The sequence below is a fragment of the Podarcis gaigeae genome, assembly GCF_964106915.1.
Source record: "Podarcis gaigeae genome assembly, chromosome: 6".
NCBI classification, from domain to species: domain Eukaryota; kingdom Metazoa; phylum Chordata; class Lepidosauria; order Squamata; family Lacertidae; genus Podarcis; species Podarcis gaigeae.
Genome location: NC_139682.1, coordinates 2,725,210 through 2,744,294, shown reverse-complemented (window position 1 = coordinate 2,744,294; position 19,085 = coordinate 2,725,210). Strand labels below are relative to the sequence as shown.

At 52.6% G+C, this 19,085-nt stretch overlaps 1 protein-coding gene across 3 annotated transcripts in view; it reads right to left on the bottom strand.

The window, feature by feature from the left end:
- NOL4L (nucleolar protein 4 like) overlaps positions 1-18,180 on the bottom strand; it is a 137,306-nt gene extending 119,126 nt beyond the window's left edge. Inside the window, exon 1 of one of the 3 annotated variants that reach the window (XM_083744270.1) lies at positions 17,403-18,180. In XM_083744270.1, the coding sequence (XP_083600396.1) occupies positions 17,403-17,753 (351 nt within the window). In that variant the 5' untranslated portion in view covers positions 17,754-18,180. The remainder of the gene's footprint in view (positions 1-17,402) is intronic. The other 2 variants (XM_083744268.1, XM_083744269.1) reach the window with 2 other exon arrangements.
- Positions 18,181-19,085: the final 905 nt, after the last annotated feature.

Genomic DNA, 19,085 nt, shown 5'->3' with positions numbered 1-19,085 from the left:
GCGGCTTAGTCATGCTGGTCCATTCATCCCTGAATAGGATGTCCCTATTTTCATCAGAGAAATACTGGAGGGTATGCAATTCAGCAGGCAGGTTCTAACACCACTTTGGAGGTCCCAAACCTCAAGGAGGTTAGATTGGTCTCAACTAGGGCCAGGGCCTTTTCAGCACTGGCCCCGATGTGGTGAAACACTCTGTCACAAGAGTCTAAGGCCGTGCGGGACTTGACACCTTTCCGCAGGGCCTGAAAGACAGAGCTCTTCCGCCTGGCCTTTGGTTTGGACTCAGTCTGACCCTTATGTTTCCTTCCCCTTATGGTCTTGATTTATCAGCTACTTTAAAATGAGGCTGCATTTTAAACTGTATTTTAAATTGGGGTTTTTTCCTTTCCTTTCCCTCCACTCTCTTTTCCCCCTATTATGTTTTTACTGTGATTTTATTGGTGTTAGCTGCCCTGAGCCCGGCTCTGGCCGGAGAGGGCGAGGTATAAATAAAATTATTATTATTATTATTATTATTATTATTATTATTATTATTCTGTCATGTTCTTCTCTACATTAAATGTGGGTGTTTTCACACAGAGGCAGAACGAGCATGGTAACCTGACAAAGTCTGCAGTTCAAGCTGCCATTAAAAAGCTCTTCTGGGGAGAGAGACCTGTGTCAACTACCAGGTTGACACTCAAGACGTTGCCAGAGTCCATGTTGTTCAAACCGGCAGCAGCAGCTATCCAGTGTTTTGGATCAGAGTCCCTCGCAACCCCACCTGGAGAGGTTACCAAACACTGACCCTGGGAACTTGCAAAGGAGACGCTCTACCAGTGAACCACGACCTGCCTCTTCTTGTGGTCTTGCAGCAGGTAGATAATTTAACTGAACCAATGTTTCTGAGCAGCAAAGCTTTGCTGGAAGAAAGCGAGACGCACCGTTTTGGAGGAAGAGGCCGGTATGAAAAGGCAAAGAAGACTTCCAGCCATCTGCCCTGCTCCCTCCCACCCACAATTCCGGGGCGAGGAGGGGGAAGTCGGCAACCAACAGGTTGCACTTTGACGCAAACAGAAGCCGAGGCTCCTGTGGGACCAATTGCAGAGTTATTAATTAGAGGAACAAAGTGAGGGATTGGGCAGGGAGAGGAATTGGAGACGTTCAAGGTTTCAGAATGAAGACCTTGTTGGCTGGAGTCGAAGCCTTGCTCCAAGCAGAGGAAACAGCTTTCGGGCTTGCAAAGAGGCAGAAAGGGGCAGCTGCATGTGTGTGCATGCAAAGGAGTGGGAGAGGAGGACCCCAAAAGAGGCGCTTTCTGGGAAGATGCAAGCAGCACCCCTTGCCTGCTAGGACCAGAGGAGAATCAATAATGCAGCATTGCTCCTCTCCAGGTATCTGGAACGAGGCCTCCTGCTGCCACCAGCCAATGGCCTATCTGTTTACCTTGGAAGACGGCAGCCCAGGCAGGAGAGAAAAGCAATTAAAGGGCAGCTTTGATTAGGACGGCTCTGAGCTTTCTTAAGTGCCTGAAAAGCAGGAGGGGGAGAGATCCTGGCCTGATCCTTCCACCCGCCTCCTCTGCACATCACTGTGGTTTTTTTCCCTGGTGCAGCAGAAGCCGTGTTTAAAGGATGCGCTTCCTCAGTGTCCAGCTCGGAGGAAGGACCCGGTTGCTAAGAGACAGGGCTGTGCATCCCAGCCCACACTGACCTTTAATACCCGCCGCAAGCTCCAGGGCTTCTGCCGGCGCAGAGAAATACTTGCGCAGGTAAAGAGCCGGAAGACCAAAGGATGGTTCATCTAGGCGTCTGGCGAAAATCCCCGATGCAAAGCTGTGCACTTCCGGCGAGGGAAGCTGTCCCATGGGTCTTGGGAGAAGAGGAGGTGGAAAGAATAAAAGGGCCTTAAAAGCATTTCTGCACAAAGGGAGAGCTTGCGGGGGGGGGGGAGGCAGCCTCGCCGCAGAGCATCAGGGTGGGGGGTGCAGAATGGCACTGCTGCCCATCCCTGGCATCTAAGCAACAAAGGGAGCGATGCTCGCAGCATCAGAGGAGGAGGTGGAGGAGAGAGGGAGGCCGCAGGGAAGCTAGACAAAGGAAGCAGTGAGCAGGCAGGCTTGGTTTTAGGGCAGGATCCAAACCCCGTGGCTTCTTTGCTGCGGTTTGCATAGCAGTGGTCCAATCTGGGGCAGGTGGGCTGGATGGAGGAGAAGGAGCGAGCTTGTTTGCAGGACCCAAACAGCTGGGTTCAGGAAAGGCGATTCTGACTGAACGACAGGAAGAACTTTCACTGAAACGGAAGGCGAGGGACCCTCCTTCGTTGGAGGTTTCTGAACAGAGGTTGTGTGGCCATTCTGCTCGGGGTTCTCTAGCTGCAACTCCTCCATCGCGGGGGATCGATTGATTTAATTCAATTTATTAGACTGGTTTGAAAACCACAGGGTGGTTCGCAACAAGATTCCTCCGCCGCCTTAGAACAAGGAAGCTGGTGCCAACCCAAAAACACAAGGCCCTGCTGAATCAGGCTAGTGGCCCATTGAGTCCAGAATCCTGTTCTCACAGTAAGGTAAAGGTACCCCTGCCCGTACAGGCCAGTCGTGTCCGACTCTAGGGTTGTGCGCCCATCTCACTTAAGAGGCCGGGGGCCAGCGCTGTCCGGAGACACTTCCGGGTCACATGGCTAGCGTGACAAAGCTGCTCTGGCAAGCCAGCACCAGCGCAGCACACAGAAACACCGTTTACCTTCCTGCTATAAAGCGGTACCTATTTATCTACTTGCACTTAGGGGTGCTTTCGAACTGCTAGGTGGGCAGGAGTTGGGACCGAAAGACGGGAGCTCACCCCGCCGTGGGGATTCAAACCGCCAACCATACGATCGGCAAGTCCTAGGCACTGAGGTTTTACCCACAGCGCCACCTGTGTCCTGCGTCTCACAGTGGCCGACCATAAACTCCAGTGGGGAGCCCACACGCAGGAGATGAGTGTAGCAGCTGCAGCAACTCTCCTGCCTTCTGATTCCCAGCCACTGGCATTGAGAGAAGCACTGCCTGCCACCATAAAAGCAGAAAACAGTAGCCACCGCTAGCCTTATCCCCCCCCCCCCAAGTCCTCTTTTAGAGCCACCCCAGACATTTTGCTGCCTGAAGCAACCGGCCGAGCCACTTCTTTTTGAAGCAGAAGGAAAAAGGAGAGGGGAAGGACGAGACGCTGGGGTGGGGTCTCCTCCTATGATCTCTCCGCTCCTGGATTCACACAGAGACCTGAGCTGTGCTCCGGCTGAAATCATCATTAGGATGTCAAGACAGAAGTCTATTGTGCATCAGCCTCCAGAATCTGGTATGCGCTGCTTTCCTAGTCAACACACATCAAAAAGAGTCACAACAGACAGCAAGCGCAAGGGTAATGTGGGGAAAGGAGCCTTTTCCTACAAAGGATGGCTTCGCAACTGGCACTCTTGGCTCTTTAATTGCGGTGGGGAGAAAGATGACGAGGAGTTTTAATAAACCGTGATGGGTGAGAGGAAACAAGCAGAGAAGAGATTTCACTTTATAGATGCAAAGACCTGGGCGCGTCGGCTCAAAGCGACAGGCAGGTTCTTAGTTTACGGCAACAGCCAGGAATCATATTTTCATACGTGGTCTGGGTCTTCCTTCTCCCAACCAGGTACCCCTCCAGACTACAAATGCTGGCTGCTGCTGATGGGAGTTGTCCAAAACATCTGAAAGGGCAACTGGTTGGGGAGAAGGCTGGTGCAAATAATTTGGAGTTTTTATTATGCATTTTCTGTTTTTATCTTGTACTTCTATGTTGCAAACCACCCTGAGGTCTATGGATGAAGGGCGGTATACAAATTTAATGGAATAATTTATTTTTGCTTTGTTTTTTACTATGGTTTTATGTTTATCAGTCTCAAATGGCTTGGTGACTCTTAGGTTTAGACAACTAATCCAGAATGCAGCAGCTTGACTGGTGACTGGGAGCAGCCGCTGGGACCATATAACACCAGTCCTGAAGGATTTTCACTGGCTCCCAGTACATTTCCAAGCACAATTCAAAGTGTTGGTCCTGACCTTTCAAGCCCTAAACAGCCTCAGTCCTGTATCCCTGAAGGAGCGTCTCCACCCTGATCATTCAGCCTGGACATTGAGGTCCAGCTCCGAGGGCCTTCTGGCGGTTCCCTCCCTGCGAGAAGCCAAGTTACAGGGATCCAGGCAGAGGGCCTTCTTGGTAGTGGCACCCTCCCTGTGGAACGCCCTCCCATCAGATGTTAAGGAGATAAACAACTACACAACTTTTAGAAGACCTCTGAAGGCAGCCCTATATTGGGAAGCTTTTAATGTTTGACATTTTGCTGTGTTTTTATATGTGCTGTAGCCACCCAGAGTGGCTGGGGAAACCCAGCCAGATGGGTGGCGTATAATAGTAAAATTAGTAGTAGTAGTAATTGGGCTTGCTGCTGTGGTGTAATGATTGGAGTGTTGGATTGTGTGACCTAGGAGACCAGAGTTCAAATCCCCGCTCAGCCAAGAAGCTCATTGGGTGACCTTTGACCGCTGACCGCCTTTCAGTCTAACCTACATTACAGGATTTGGAAACACGCACTCAGAGTGAATACCTATTAAGGAAATATTTGGTAAGGAGGCAGGGAAACCCAAGAGCTAGAAACTCATCACCTAATAATGTTCATTCGCTCGGACCAGGAACAACGGATGCACCTTAGTTTCCACCTTTGTGTGAACCTTGCGTGTGAACCTCCCCCTGGTGCAGATTTGGACTGGCGGTTAAGTTTGACCATACATGAGGAATCCTTATGTTCCGATAATCAGGGAAAAGGCATTTCATATCCTTAACACCAGCCATCTCCCCGCAACAACACAACACTTTCACCAGGGGCAGACTTTGGTAATCTGTCGCAATACGGAGAGCCCAAAATTTGGCGTCCCCAATTGGATCTTATCAATGCGCTGCGCGGAAAAAGTATTTCAACTGTCTTGAATCTTCCAACATTCAGCATTCCTGGACGTCCACAAGTTCTCATGCTATCCCCACGTCATGCATAATTTCACAGGCTTCTGTCATGTCAGCTCTTACGTGCAAATAATCGAGGAAAGGCCATTTTATCTCCTTCATTCCACCCACCCTGCCAGTGTGGCTTCTACCGAACTAACTGCAAAAATAGCACAGCGAAGATCTCTCTCTATCTCTCTCCCGGACATGTGGGAGTTCGCCTTCCACGCGGGGCTCTTGTCTCAAGAGAAGGACGGGGCAGACACAGGAACCACGAGAGAAGGCTGAAGAAACACTCAACAGAATTCTGAAATGCTCAAACCGCTTCGTGCACATTATCTAGGCCAGGGATCGGCAAGGTTTACCTCGCCTGGGCTGGTTCACTCCAGCAGAGATCGCTACGTGGGACAAATCGTGTCTGCGCAGACGCGATTTCCGGCGCCGCGGAAGCGAGTCCCCGCTCTGCGCTGCACTTGTTTAGCGCAGCGCACGGGGACTCGCTGAGTGGGCGGCTCGGGGGCCGCTTAAACGACCCCCGTGAGCCGCTTGTGGTCCATGGGTCGCAGGTTTCCAACCCCTGATCTATATAACAACAACAACAACAACAACAATAATAATTTATTATTTATACCCCGCCCATCTGGCTGAGTTTCCCCAGCCACTCTAGGCAAATGCTTGCAGGAACCTTAAATAAATAAATAAATAAATATTCATTTTTCATTTTCATTCATTGCATACATCTCAAATTCTTAACGTTTCCTATATATTCCTCCCTCCCTCCTCTCCAAGACTTCCCCCAACTTGCGTTTCTGGTTTGTTTCTATTTTCACCCACTTTGCTATCTCTCAACAGAAAAGGTTATTAATAACATAACATCAAACCTAAAAATAAAATTAAATACTGATTTTACTTCTTCATCTTTGGTCTCCCATTCCAAAAGGAACCTTTTAAGATAAGCCAAAGTTTATCATCCCCACTTTGCAGACGGGAGCCAAATGACGCCCAGAGTTATTCTGACTGGGATGGCTCAGCCAATACAGCACAAGACTCTTGATCCCATGAGTTGAAGCCCTAAAATGGGCAAAAGATCCCTGCATTGCAGGGGGCTGGACTAGATGACCTTTGTGGTCCCCTTCCAACTCCATGAGAGGCAAGATCCATTTCTCGCCCCTTACACCACGGAAGACTTCACCAACCCTGTGCCTTCCAGACGCTTTGAGCCACTCGCTATTTATTTTATTTCCTGTATTCTGTTTAAATCTCCCCGACAAAGGCGCTTGGAATGGAAAGCAAGGGATAATTTAAATTAAAATTGGAATTAAAAACTTCTCAAAAATGATTCCAATGCAGATAAAAAAAACTTCTGGGAAATGATATATAATGAGTTGAAAAAGATGTTGAAATATACATTTCTTAAAAAACCCAGAAGCATTTTTACTTGGTATTATAGGTGAGGATATTAATAGAGAGGATGTAAAAAAAAATTTAATGCAACAACAGCGGCAAGAGTATTGTTGGCTCAGAAATGGAAGCAAGAAGAAATACCGACGAAAGGAAAATGGCAGGCGAAGTTAATGGACTACGCAGAATTTGATAAAATGACAGGAAGGATTTGAAACCTGCGGAACCAGAGACTTACAAAAGACTGGAAGAAATATACGAATTATTTGAAGAGCAACTGTAATCAACTATGCTAGTAGGACTACAAATACCATCTTTGTCAGGAGATCCCTTCTACAGGTACGGGGTATTGAGAGTGATGGCCCCTACTTTTGGGAATCCCCTCCTTCTGAATATTAGAATGGCACCGTCTCTGCGGCAGAAGACTTTTTCTTTCTTTCTTTCTTTCTTTCTTTCTTTCTTTCTTTCTTTCTTTAAATTTTTTATTAGTTTTTCAACAATAATTAAACATACTTTTACATCTTATACAATTTCTTTTTACTTCCATCAATCACATCTGAAAATTTCCCCATCTGTTTACTTAATTTGCATTTCTTATTTTCACTATTACATTTAAATCTCATAACTAATATCTCTCTTCTTTCCAATGTTTCATATATTTCTCCTTACAAAACTTCTTGCAGAACGCCCTCTCCTGCAGACTGCAATGATCAGCTGGATATATAAGGTGCGAGGTGATATTGCAGATGAGACTACAACTCCCATCAGCTGCAGCCAGCATAAATACATACAAACGTAAGAAAACCCTGCTGGATCTAATGCTCTTTTAAAGCCATCTAGGTTGGTGGCCATTACTGTGGCAGGGAGTTCCACAGTTTAACAAAGCACTGCGTGGAGGACTTCTGTCCCCGATCTTCCAACATTCAAAGGTGTCTCTCCGTTCAGCCTTCCTGCAACCTGGTACCCTCCTGAGTTCCCAATTCTTATCAGTCCTAGCCAGTGTGGCCATTAAGCAACCTGGAGAGCACTCGGTTGGGAAAGGCTGCCCCATGAGGTCTAGCAACTTGATTTCTCTCAAAGTTCTTAGGACACCAAACCCTACAGGACAACTACAAGAGCGCAGAAGACAGAGAGTCAGTCTACAGAGGTCACAAGATGAAAAGAAATCTTAGTCAATTAATATTATCTTAACAAATTGAATTGATTGGATCTACATATATTTGCATATGAATAAAACACTGGCTCTGGAAGAAAGAAGCATTCCTTCTTTTGTTCCTTACCAGATGCATGCAACATGTCACGGGAGGAACTATTACTCAATGGGAGCAATAGAAGAAATCAGAATGCAGAAGAACTCAGGTTCAACCCTGGCATCCTCCATCTGTGCTGGCTGGAGCTGCTGGCGGTTGTAGTGAAAAATCTGGAGGGCACCAGGTTGGCAAAAGCTGGGCGAGATGGACAAAGCTCAGCTGGCATCTCTCAGGCAACTTCCAAGGCTTCATAGCAGAAAAGGTATTCTCCTGGGTAAGAGAACCAGGGTGGTTTCCGCCCATGGATTTCAAGTACTCGCATTGTAAGCAATTATAATTGCTTCTAAGAAGCCTGTTGCCTGAGCCATTGATTTTTGGAGCAATTAATCCACAAAATCCGCCTTAGCCAACCTGGTGTTGCCCCCAGTGTTCTGAAGTGCACCTCCCATCCGCTCCTGACAGCACAGCCGTTTGTGACCTCGTTGCAGAAATTGTAGGGGGTTGGAATACAGGACCTCTGGGGGACCCTTACGACTCTACGATTCCATGAAAAGGGTAATACAGTTGTGGTGCTTTTTGATGGGGGCAGCGAGGGCAGCGGAAGTAGAGGCATGGCTTCGGAAAACAGCAGCACAGCCACAAGACTCAATGGAAATGTAAAGAAAAAGAAGGAACCTTTTACCACATGTGGTGGACGTGCCCCAAGGTAAAAGACTTCTGGGAAAGGATTTATAATGAATTGAAAAAAGTGTTGAAAAACACATTTATTAAAAAACCAGAGGCCTTTTTACTTGGTATAGTGGGGTGAAATCCCCAAAGGATATTACTTTTTTTCTGTATGCCACAACAGCTGCGAGAATATTGCTAGCAAAGAATTAGAAGAAACAAGATTTACCAACTATTGAAGAATGGCAGATGAACATGATGGACTATATGGAACTTGCCGAACTGACCGGGAGTCTTCGAGACCAGAGAGAAGAGACAGTAGAAGATTGGAAGAAGTTTAAGGAATATTTGAAAAAATATGTTAATATTTAAATCTTAGAATAGCTTTGGAAGTGGATATAGGCGGTAGGGTTAGAAGTAGAATTTTATTTTAAAATTAGAAGTGTATTTTATAAGTGATAAAATGTGAAGTTTTTTATGGTTAAACTAAGTGTGAAGAAAAAAAAAGATGGTTAGAAATTTTGATATATGTAAACTGCTAAAGATGAAGTAAAATGAAAATCAGATAGGTGGGACTTGGGGAAGCCCACTTAACAATATTTAGAAAAATAAGGTATCTGAAGAAGTGTGCATGCACACGAAAGCTCATACCAAGAACTGACTTAGTTGGTCTTTAAGGTGCTACTGGAAGGAATTTTTTTTGTTTAGAAAAATAAGGCTATGACAAGAATTTGTTTGTATTGTTTGTGTTTTTTATTTGTGTCATAAAATAAAATAAAAATTGGGGGGGGGGGACTCAAAATAACATCCTCTTCCACCCCCCTGAACCTCAATCTGCGCTTTGCCTTAATGTGGACTGGAATATCATATCCCCACCCCCCCAGTAGATCCTTGTCAATGGGCTGGATTTGCCTCTGGGCCTTCAGCTGCTACTCCTGTTGCTGAAAAGAGGCATGCAGCTTTTTTTAAAAAAAGTCCAATTTGTAGGGCAGGTGGGAGGGGATTCCAGCTCCCTGAGCACCCCACCTTGCCTCCTTTCCTCAGCAAACACCCCACTGCAAAGTAACCACTGATAGGGTTCAGCATGGCAATAGGAGCCTGAGAACCTACAAGGCACGGTAGACTGCCTCTGGCGCTGGAGGCCCTCTTAAGGATGTAGGTAAAGGTAAAGGGACCCCGGACCATTAGGTCCAGTCGTGACCGACTCTGGGGTTGGAGCGCTCATCTCACTTTATTGGCCAAGGGAGCCGGTGTACAGCTTCCGGGTCATGCGGCCAGCAGGACTAAGCCGCTTCTGGCGAACCAGAGCAGCGCATGGAAACGCTGTTTACCTTCCTGCTGGAGTGGTAGCTATTTATCTACTTGTGCTGGTGTGCTTTCGAACTGCTAGGTTGGCAGGAGCAGGGACCGAGCAACGGGATCTCATCCCATCGAACCTTCTGATCAGCAAGTCCTAGGCTCTGTGGTTTAACCCACAGCGCCAAGGATGTAACCTGAGCCTAAGAACCTGCAAAGGGAGGTAGATTGCCTCTGGCGCTTGAGTTTCCACCAGGACACCATATGACCCTGCTGGACCAGGCCACTACCCTGTCCTCCCGGCACCCATCGTGGGAAAGCAGCAAGCAGACCTTAAGCCCCCAGAAGAACAGGAGGAGGGCCTCCTAGATTTTGCCAGATAGACTGCCTCTGTGCCTGGAGGCACAGACTGTGCGTAATTTAGGGATTCTTGCAGCTCCCCACTGACTTATAGTCTCCCTTTCTCCAGCCCCCAAAATGGATCTTTAGAATCATTGAGCTGGAAGGGACCTTGAGGGTCATCTGGAATGCAGGAATCTCAACTAAAACATTGATGGCAGGTGACCATCCGTCAGCTGTCACTGAACACAAGAAGAGCCCTCCGGATCAGGCCGGCGGCCCATCCAGCCCAGCATCCCTGTTCTCTTTTTCTATCTCTCTCTCTATATATATATAATTGATTTTTATTGAGTCTTCCATAATTATCACGATCACATTTGTTACATACAGCAATAACCTTAAATATTGCACCGGCTTCCTTCCCTCCCTCTTTCTGACTTCCAAACATCTTTACTAAATTCTTAGCGTCTCCGGAATCGACGGGACGAACTGTTTCAAAAGAACTGGAGCAAATTTATATTTTACATGAAAGAAAAGTGTAAACATTTGAAAACGTTTGTAGGTTTGAGCTGAAATGTTTTGCCTAGGACCCTCGTACCTACGGGACCGCCTCTCCCGGTATGCCCCGCGGAGGGCCTTAAGGTCCATAAATAGCAAAACCCTAGAGGTCCTGGGCCCCAAGCAAGTCAGATTAGCCTCAACCATAGTCAGGGCCTTTTCAACACTGGCCCCGGCTTGGTGGAACGCTCTGTCTCATGAGACCAGGGCCCTGCAGGATCTGATTTCTTTCTGCGGGGCCTGTAAGACAGAGCCTGGCCTTTGGCTTGGAATCAATTTGATTCCCTCCCCTTTTTTCTTTTTTCCTTTCTCCTCCTGTGATGAGGCTGCATTTTAATGTTGTGTTTTAAACTTGTTTTTTAAGTTGTATTTCAATCAACTTGTTTTTATTATTGATTGTTAGCCGCCCTGAGCCCGGTCTTGGCTGGGGAGGGCGAGGTATAAATAAAATTTATTATTATTATTATTAAAGTGAATATAAAGACTTGATTTACATATAAAGAGGCGAAATGTTAATAGGAAGTCAGAAACCAGCATCCCTCTTCTTGCGGTGTCCAACCTGATGCCTACTGTGGGAAACTCCCAAGCAGGATTCGAACACAAGACCCCTTTCTCCCTCCCTCTTCTTTTCCAGCAACGAGTATGAGCCTCCGTGGCTTCCACAGCGAGCTCTTGAGGCAGGAAAACCACAGCCAGCAACAAACAACAGGAACTCTCAAGCCCTGAAGTCCACGACGGGCGTCGTAAATCAAGGCCCATCTCGCAGCGCAGTTTTGACTCACCCTGAGAGTCTGTGCCGCAGCCGGCCAGAGATGCGAATCTCTCCCGCTGGGCTGGCCTGGGTTCTGTAACCATGACAAGACGAAGACGAGACCCGACTGGCTGAAATACAGCATTGATCCGGCCAAACAGCACGGAGAACCCCATTAACAAAAAACAACTAGGTGTGGCGCAGTGTCAGACTACGGCCCAGGAGACCAGGGTTCAAGCTCATCAGGTGACCTCAGCTGCTGGTCACTGCCTGCGAGCCCAGCCTACCTCTCAGGGTTGTTGTGGGCGTTAAAATGAGAACCACCTCCATTGCCTGGGAGAAAAAAGCACTAGATAGATGCAATAATAATAATAATAATAATTATTATTATTTATATCCTGCCCTCCCCAGCCGAAGCCGGGCTCAGAGCGCCTAACAACACTAAATCAGGCATAGGCAAACTCTGGCCCTCCAGATTTTTGGGACTACAATTCCCATCATCCCTAGCTAACAGGACCAGCAGTCACGGATGATGGGTATTGTAGTCCCCAAACATCTGGAGGGCCGGAGTTTGCCTATGCCTGCAATAAAACACAGACTCAAAGAACTCTAAAGCAGACGGGCACCTCAAGGATCATGTAGTCCAACCCCCCTGCAACGGAAGATTAAATGGAAGGACGGGGGGGGGGGGCAAAAAGGAAGGCGGCCTTTTGCAACACAGCCAATGCCAAGCCCTAGCTGGGAGGGGCTGGTGCATTTTTAGGACGGCCCAGAGGCTTCCCGTGGACCTCTCTGCACCAGTTACCAAGCCCACACCCTCCCTGGGGGGCTGGGGGGGGGGAGAGAGGGGAGAGTGAAGCCTCCAGCAGCCCAGGCCTTTGTCTGGTGCTCTCACACGAGAAAGACCTTCCCCTGGAAAACTGACATGCAGGGAGTTTTCCAGTGCCAGACGCAGGCCTGGCCGCCTGTCCCACCCTGGCTCTCCAAAAGCACGGCACCATCTGGTGCCTCCGTCCCTCTGCCAGGAGAGGGGGGGGGGGGGAAACAGCAGACAGCCAGTAGCAGCGGCGTCCCAATCCACCTGAAGTCGATTAGGGTTGGGCTTGGAGAGGAGGGCAAGGGGAAAGTTAGGCCCAGCGAGAAAGAGTCCAGGACAATCTCCTCTGCCCAGCCGAGAGGGAGACTTGGAAGGAACCGAGGACGCACAGACGCTCTCTCTGCCCGCAAGCAAGGCCAGAGCTGTCATGAGAAGGCGAGATCTTATCCCTGCCGCCGGGATCCCTTGCACATTCCTCCGCTCCTCTGCTATCTCTTTGGACCTCAGATTTCTCCCCGACAACCTGCAGACACTGAGCAGGAACTCACAGAGGGTCTCCTCCCTGCTCAGCGGACCCGCCTGGATTCCCAAACCCTTTGTCTGCAAAAGCCAAGGACATTTTGGAGAGTAGAGTGCCTCTCCTCCAAACACAAAACACACAACCTGCAGTGGCAACAGTGGGAATGTGCCCCCCCCACTTCCAAAAAGCCCCTGGGGTGGAGCAGGGGGCGGGAAGGAGAGGAACTGGCTGGGAAGCATTTGCCCTACTAATTGGCAGAGCTAATTGCCCCAGTTAGAAGCATCTCGGCAGCAGCGGGTTTTTTGCCCTGGCTAGCTGGCGGGGCCTCCTCTCCTCTCCCCTCCGCCCCTCACTCCCTGCCCCCCCCCCCCAGTGAGCAAAAGGCAAATGCAACGGCTGGAGCAACAGGTCAGCGAGCGGGGCGCCCCACGGCAACCACCCAGCAAGGTCACTGCACATTTTTGGCAGAGGAGGATGGGACAGGATGTAAGGAGACGCTGCTGGAATGCTGCCTCTGCCGCCGCCGCCCCCCTCCCCAGCCAGGGAGAAAGAGGCAGACGTCTTAGTCAGAAACCCAAGCCTAGGAAGAGAAGCGCAATATTGAATATACTGCAAAGGAAAGGCGTTTGCCTGCCTGCAATTCCCCCTCAGTTCCAGGCCCAGGTGGGAAAGCGGAGGCGAGAGGCATTGCAAAAACAGCAGCACCCAGAAGCCACGGGGAGGGTGGCCCTTTTAGGGAGAAAAAAAGGAAGGAAGGAATAGTAATGGAATTACATAAGATCGTAAGAAGAGCATGCAATACCAGGCCAAAGGGGTCCTGTCTAGCCCACCTCCGGCTCCCACTGTAGCCAACCAGACCCCAAAGGAAAATAATCCACAAGAAGGTTCGGGGACAAAAGCAACTCTGCCCTCTTGCCGTTTCCACCAGCTGGTATTCAGAGGGCAGGGCACAGCCATCAATGGCCCTCTGCTCCACGCATTTCTCTAATGTTGGCTTTGTCAATCTACAGTACCTCCTCTCAAAATACGCACATGGAAAGGGTGTTATCATAAAGGATAAACGCACTTCCTCCCAGGACTGTCTCATGCAGGTCCCATGAAGTCCACGCAGGGAAATGGCCATAGGGTTGGGAGGGCAGAAAACAGCCTCTGGAACGCTTCGTGCTTTGGGGGACGGGACCCAGAGGTGGGGGGCAGTTTAGGGGGCATTAAAGGTGCTGGAGTTGGAGGGGGGCAGATCCAGCCCTTAGGCCACAACCCACTGGGACATCCTCCTATGCAAGCCTCTGGAATAAACAGTGACTATGCCAAGAACATCATTATTATTATTATTATTATTATTATTATTATTATTATTATGCATTTCAGTTCTACACCACTTTACAGCTTAAAGAATAAAAATCTCAAAGCAGTTCACAACACATTCGCACATAAAATAAAACAATCCAGAATAAAACAAATTCAAGCTTCAAGGAGAATATTTCCGTTCCGTCTCTAAATGACAGTTTGCTTTCCCCATATTTATTTACCTACTTAATTCACAGAGCTGCCCTATAGTAGAAGTACTCTAGAAAGTCAGTGGGGTGTAGTATGAGACCTGCACAGGGTGGGCACAGGGTGGTATACAAATTTAATAAAATAAAATAAAATAAAATAGTGGTTCAAGTGTTGGACTAGGACCTGGGAGATCAGAGTTCAAATCCCCATTTAAGCTATGAAGCTCACTGGGTGACCTTGGGTCGTAGCCTCTTAACCTACCTCGCAAGGTTGTTGTAGGGGTTAACTGAGGGGGGTGAACCATGTACTTCTTGGAGAAAAAGGTGGACTATAATTGCAATACATAAGCCATTCTGCTTTACTTGCTTCAGAAAGCTATAGGGCCCAGTCAAATGGGGAGTTCATCTGCCAACCATCCAGAGACTTCCCCATGGTAGCAATTGGACCCGTGCCAGTTGCCAAGAGTGCCTGGCTAATTTCTAACACTGGGGAGGAAGATGGTGGGGGCGCTCCTTGACTTTCCCTACTCATGCCCTGGTCTGTCCCAGGACAGTCCCATCAGGCAAGAGATGACACTTCCTCTGCGCATGCAAACTATTTTATAATTGCGTGCAAAAAAATAGCTACAGGTCCACTGACTAAGGTAAAGGCTAAACCAAAAGCAAACAAAAAGAGACATACACACAAATATTGGGAGAGGGGGAGTTGGGAGCCATGTGGCCAGCAGAAAAACTGGCCAGGTGGGTTTGAGGCAGATGGCAGAGGGGCTGGAGCCATTTTGGTCTCCCTTCTTCCCCAGCAGATATCAGTCCCGCTGCCAGCAGGTACTGCGATCTCTGGGGACTGAACTGGAGCTTGTTGGGTCCCTCCTCTGAACCTCACGAGGCCGAGGTGTGGCTTGTTGATTTGGAGAAGCCATGGGGTGTGCAGTGGGTCCCGCAGGAAAGGGAAGCAAGTGTTGGGCCCAGAGGCTCACCACACACACACACTCACTCACTCACTCACTCACAAGCACGGAGGATTTCCTTGGCTTCTGCTAGTCACTGTGCAAGGCAGACTCTGGAGGGCCGCAGGGTGTCCCAAACCACACAGCGACTGCTTAAGGGTATGTGTGTGTGAGAGAGAACTCACATGCGTGCGCAACACAAAAGCTCTGGGGAAGGAGGCAGCCCAGGCCCCGTGGGGCACCCCCAAACAAGCACATCATTTGAGAAAAGTAGGATGCACAAACCAGAAAAGAGAAGCAGGGTTTCTGGTACTTTCAGTGGGTGTTTGCAGCATTCGAGTCAGAATACCTCTCCAAATTTAGCTCCAGCACTAAAATCCACTAAAAATTGCTCTCTGCGTAAAGGGGGGGGGGCAAGGGGAAAGAGAATGGCCGTCCTCCTCCCCCCAGAACCAGGGAGGCCAGATGGGAGGCAAGCGTGCCCCATTTCACACAGATGGGCTGCCCTCATGGCAACCTCCCCCCAGCCTGGAAAAGAAAAACCCCTCCTGTGCCCTCCTGATGGCAGCAGCAAGCCTGCGAGGAGCAGCAGCGCTGGAGAAGGAAGGAGGGGGAAATATTAAATAAATAAGTAATCCCTCCTCCTCCTCCTCTGCTAGACACTTTTCTTCCCCGTGGAGAATATTCTCCCTGCCAGCCCTTGAGCTCAGCAGCAGCAGCAGCAGAGCTAAGCTGATGCCTCCTTGCTTGGGGAGGGGAGGGGGGCAGGCGTGCACACAGAAGTGCACTTTTCCAGCAAGGCCACCTCCGAGCAATTGTCTGCCAGGCGCCCAATCTCCTGGGCAGATGGTGCAAGGGACGGGCTGGCTCGCCGGGGCGGGGTGGGGGGGGGAGAGACGCGAGCTGGAGAGAGAGAGAGAGAGCTGGGGGGGAGCGAGAAAGAGAGAGAGCCCCCCCTCTATTTCCCAGCGTGCCCAAGCCCACCCTGGCACAGCCAGCTGAGCAGAGGGAGGGAGGATGGAGGATGGAGGGATGGATGGATGCGGACGGGCCGGGGGCGGCCCGGGGAGGGGACGGGCGCCAATGTCCAAATGCACGAGGCGGCTCCTGGCTGCCCCGCCCCGTCCGCGCACCCCGGCGGAAAGTTTAAATTGGGGGGTGCGCTTTGGAGGGGGGTGGAGAAAGCGCCCCGGCCTTCGCCAAGGGAACAATGCGGGCTCTGGGCGGGAGCGGCAGGGGGCCGGCTCGGCTGGCTGGCTGCGCCTTCCCGGGCCAGCAGCCTGCTGGGACGGAGGCGAGGCCGAGGGGGTGTGCGGAGGCCGGGCGGGCGGGCGGCGCGGCGTCCTGGGCCCGCCGGACAGGCGCGGAACAATGAGGGCGCCTCGGCGGGACAGGCGGCAAGCGGCGGAGACCCCCGAGCGCAGCCGGCGCCGCGCAACGCAACCTGCCCGGCGCAGCCCCGGCCGCCCCCTCCCCTCGGGGGCAAAGGGGGAGGGGAGGGAGGGGGAAGGCTCCCCCCTCTCCCTCTCCTCCTGCCCGGGACAAGGCAGTCGAGGGGGAGCAGGTGGAGGGGCGCCCGGCCGGGAGGGGAAGGCGCTGGCTGGGGGTCCCTTCTCCATCGCGCTTCTCCGCGCTCGCGCGCGCGCGCCTGCCCGGGGGAGGGGGCGATTTGGCCCCCAATCCGTTGGCACGAGGAAGGCGGTGGAGGTGGGCGGGGGGGGGGTTGAAGCTGCAGCTGGCTGGGCCGGGAGGGGCGCGGGGAGAGAGGCTGCCCCGCGCAAAGGCGACCCCGCTCCCCGCCCCGCTCCGGCGCCTGCTGAGCTCGAGGAAGTGGGACATTTGGAGGAGGCGGGAGGGGGTGGAAGGAGGAGGCGGGGCACCTCCCCCTCCCCAGCGTCTCCGCTCCCCCCCTAAAAAAAATGACCTCGCGGGGAGGGAGGGAGAGAGAGGGGGGGGAGGTCTTGGCGGCAGGGACTGTCCCGACCCCGTGGAGGAAAGCGCTGGAGATGCGAGAGCGCAGCCATGCCGCCGCCGCCGCCGCCCCCACTTTGCTCCCACCCCCAAATGACCTCCTGCTGTGCCAAGGGAGAGGGGAGGGCAGCGGGAGGGGGCGCGGCTGGAGGCGCGGGCATCTGTCTGGCTCCGGCGCGCCCTCCTGGCCATGCGGCACGGGACAGGGTGCGACGGGACGGGACGGGACAGGGCAGGGGGGGGTGGCGGGATAGGCTGGGCCGGGGCACCAACACACCCTCTTTCCCACACACCCTCCGGGGCACTGCGGTGCCGACACCCCCCCCCATGGCACCCACCCACCCGGGGAAACACAGACACGGCACATGGACGGACGCACAGACAAGCTTGGGGCGCACTAACCGTTCCCGTCTTCACCGGCACATAGACCACCACTTGACCCATCTTCGCCGCCGCGGCCGGCGGCTCCCGAGCGCCGTTGCCCAGGCGGAAGCCCTTGGAGCGCACCCAGAACTGGAACTTGCCTTTCTCTCCGCCTCCGCCGCCCGCGCCGGCTCCCCCCTGCAGCACCTCGGCGATGCGCTGGTACTTGCTCCGGGTCACCGTCTTGGTCTTGGCCGAGTCGCCGTAGGTGCGCAGGCACCAGTCCCGGAACTGCCGGCCCAGCTCGCTGTCCCCGGGGCGGCTGCCTCCGCCGCCGCTGGCCGAGCGCAGCAGGAGCGGCGGCGGCGGCGGCTGGGTCGGCTTCGGCATCGCGGCGGCGGCGGCGGCGGCGGAGCAGCCCCTGTCCCGGGCGGAGAGCGCGAGCGAGCGCCGAGCGCGGCGCCCTGCCTGGCGTGGCGTGGCCAAGGCGAGCGCGGAAGGAGGAGCCCCGAGGGCGGGCGGGCGAGGCCGGTGCCGCGGCCGGCGGGCGGGCGGGACGGACGGGGGCGGCCGGGACAGCGGCGGCGCTGGGAAGGCACCGGCGAGCTGGGGCGGCGCAGGTGCTGGTGTGGCGCGGGCACCAGCAGCTCGCCTGGCAGGCGGCGTCGGTGTCGGCGGCTGGGGCTGGGTCTGGCCGCTCCTTCCTCCTTTGCCCCCGCCCGCTGGCTCCTCCGCCCCCTCGCCGCGGGATCCCACCTGTTAGAGCCGCCGCCTCGGCTCGTCCTCGCCCGGGGCGCCGCGCGCAACGACGGGCTGCTGCTGCTGCTGCTTCTGGCCGGCGAGGGACGGGGCGGGGCGCGCCGGCGGGCCAAGGACGCGATGCGGAGCCGGGGCAAGGACGGCGCGGCTGCCCGGCGACGAGGCGGCCGGGGAGGGAGGGAGGGGCGCCCCGGGGGCAGCCAGGCGGCCACAGGGGGCGCTCCGGGCCTGGCGAGCCGGGAGGAGGGCGCCCGGGAGAGAGCCGGACACGCTGCCAAGCGGGCCCGCCCGGGCGCGCGGCTGGGCGGCGAGGAGGCGGACCCGGACGAGGCCGGCAGACGCCGCCCCGAGGGCGCTGCTGGGTCGCGGGCAGGTGCGTCGCTTTCCCGGCCGAGGTTAGAGACCTGCAGCAGCTTCGCGCTGACCTCATTTGCGACCGGCGAAACGCAGCCGGTGCCGACGAGCATGTGCAGAATGCCCTCGCCGCTGACTAGCGGGCCGGGGGCGTGGCGTCGCCCCAACACGTGGGAAAGGAGAAAAGAGGGGTGTCTGAGCATGTGCAAAGTGCTCCCGGGATGAGAGTGAAAGGGTTAGGGACCCATGACTGATTAAAAGACACAGTGCCCTTGAATTTGTGCAGAACGCCGCTCAGCATTGATTTTGGGATTGTGAATACAGTACTTTTGTTGCGGCGCGATCCTGTGCATAATTACCAGGGAGCAAGCCCGGTTGAAAACCATGTGGTTTTTTTCATCATCACCTTGTCAGTGGCTCTCCGATTTGATTTACTGAATTTCCACGCCACTTTTCATTCAAATGAGTCTCAGAGCATCTTACAAACAATAAATAGCAATAACAGAACATACATGATTTTTTGATTCTAAATACAGCATAAATAATACAAAGTAACTAACAAATCAATAAAACAATTATAATATATAAAAAGCCATTAATAAAACAGCA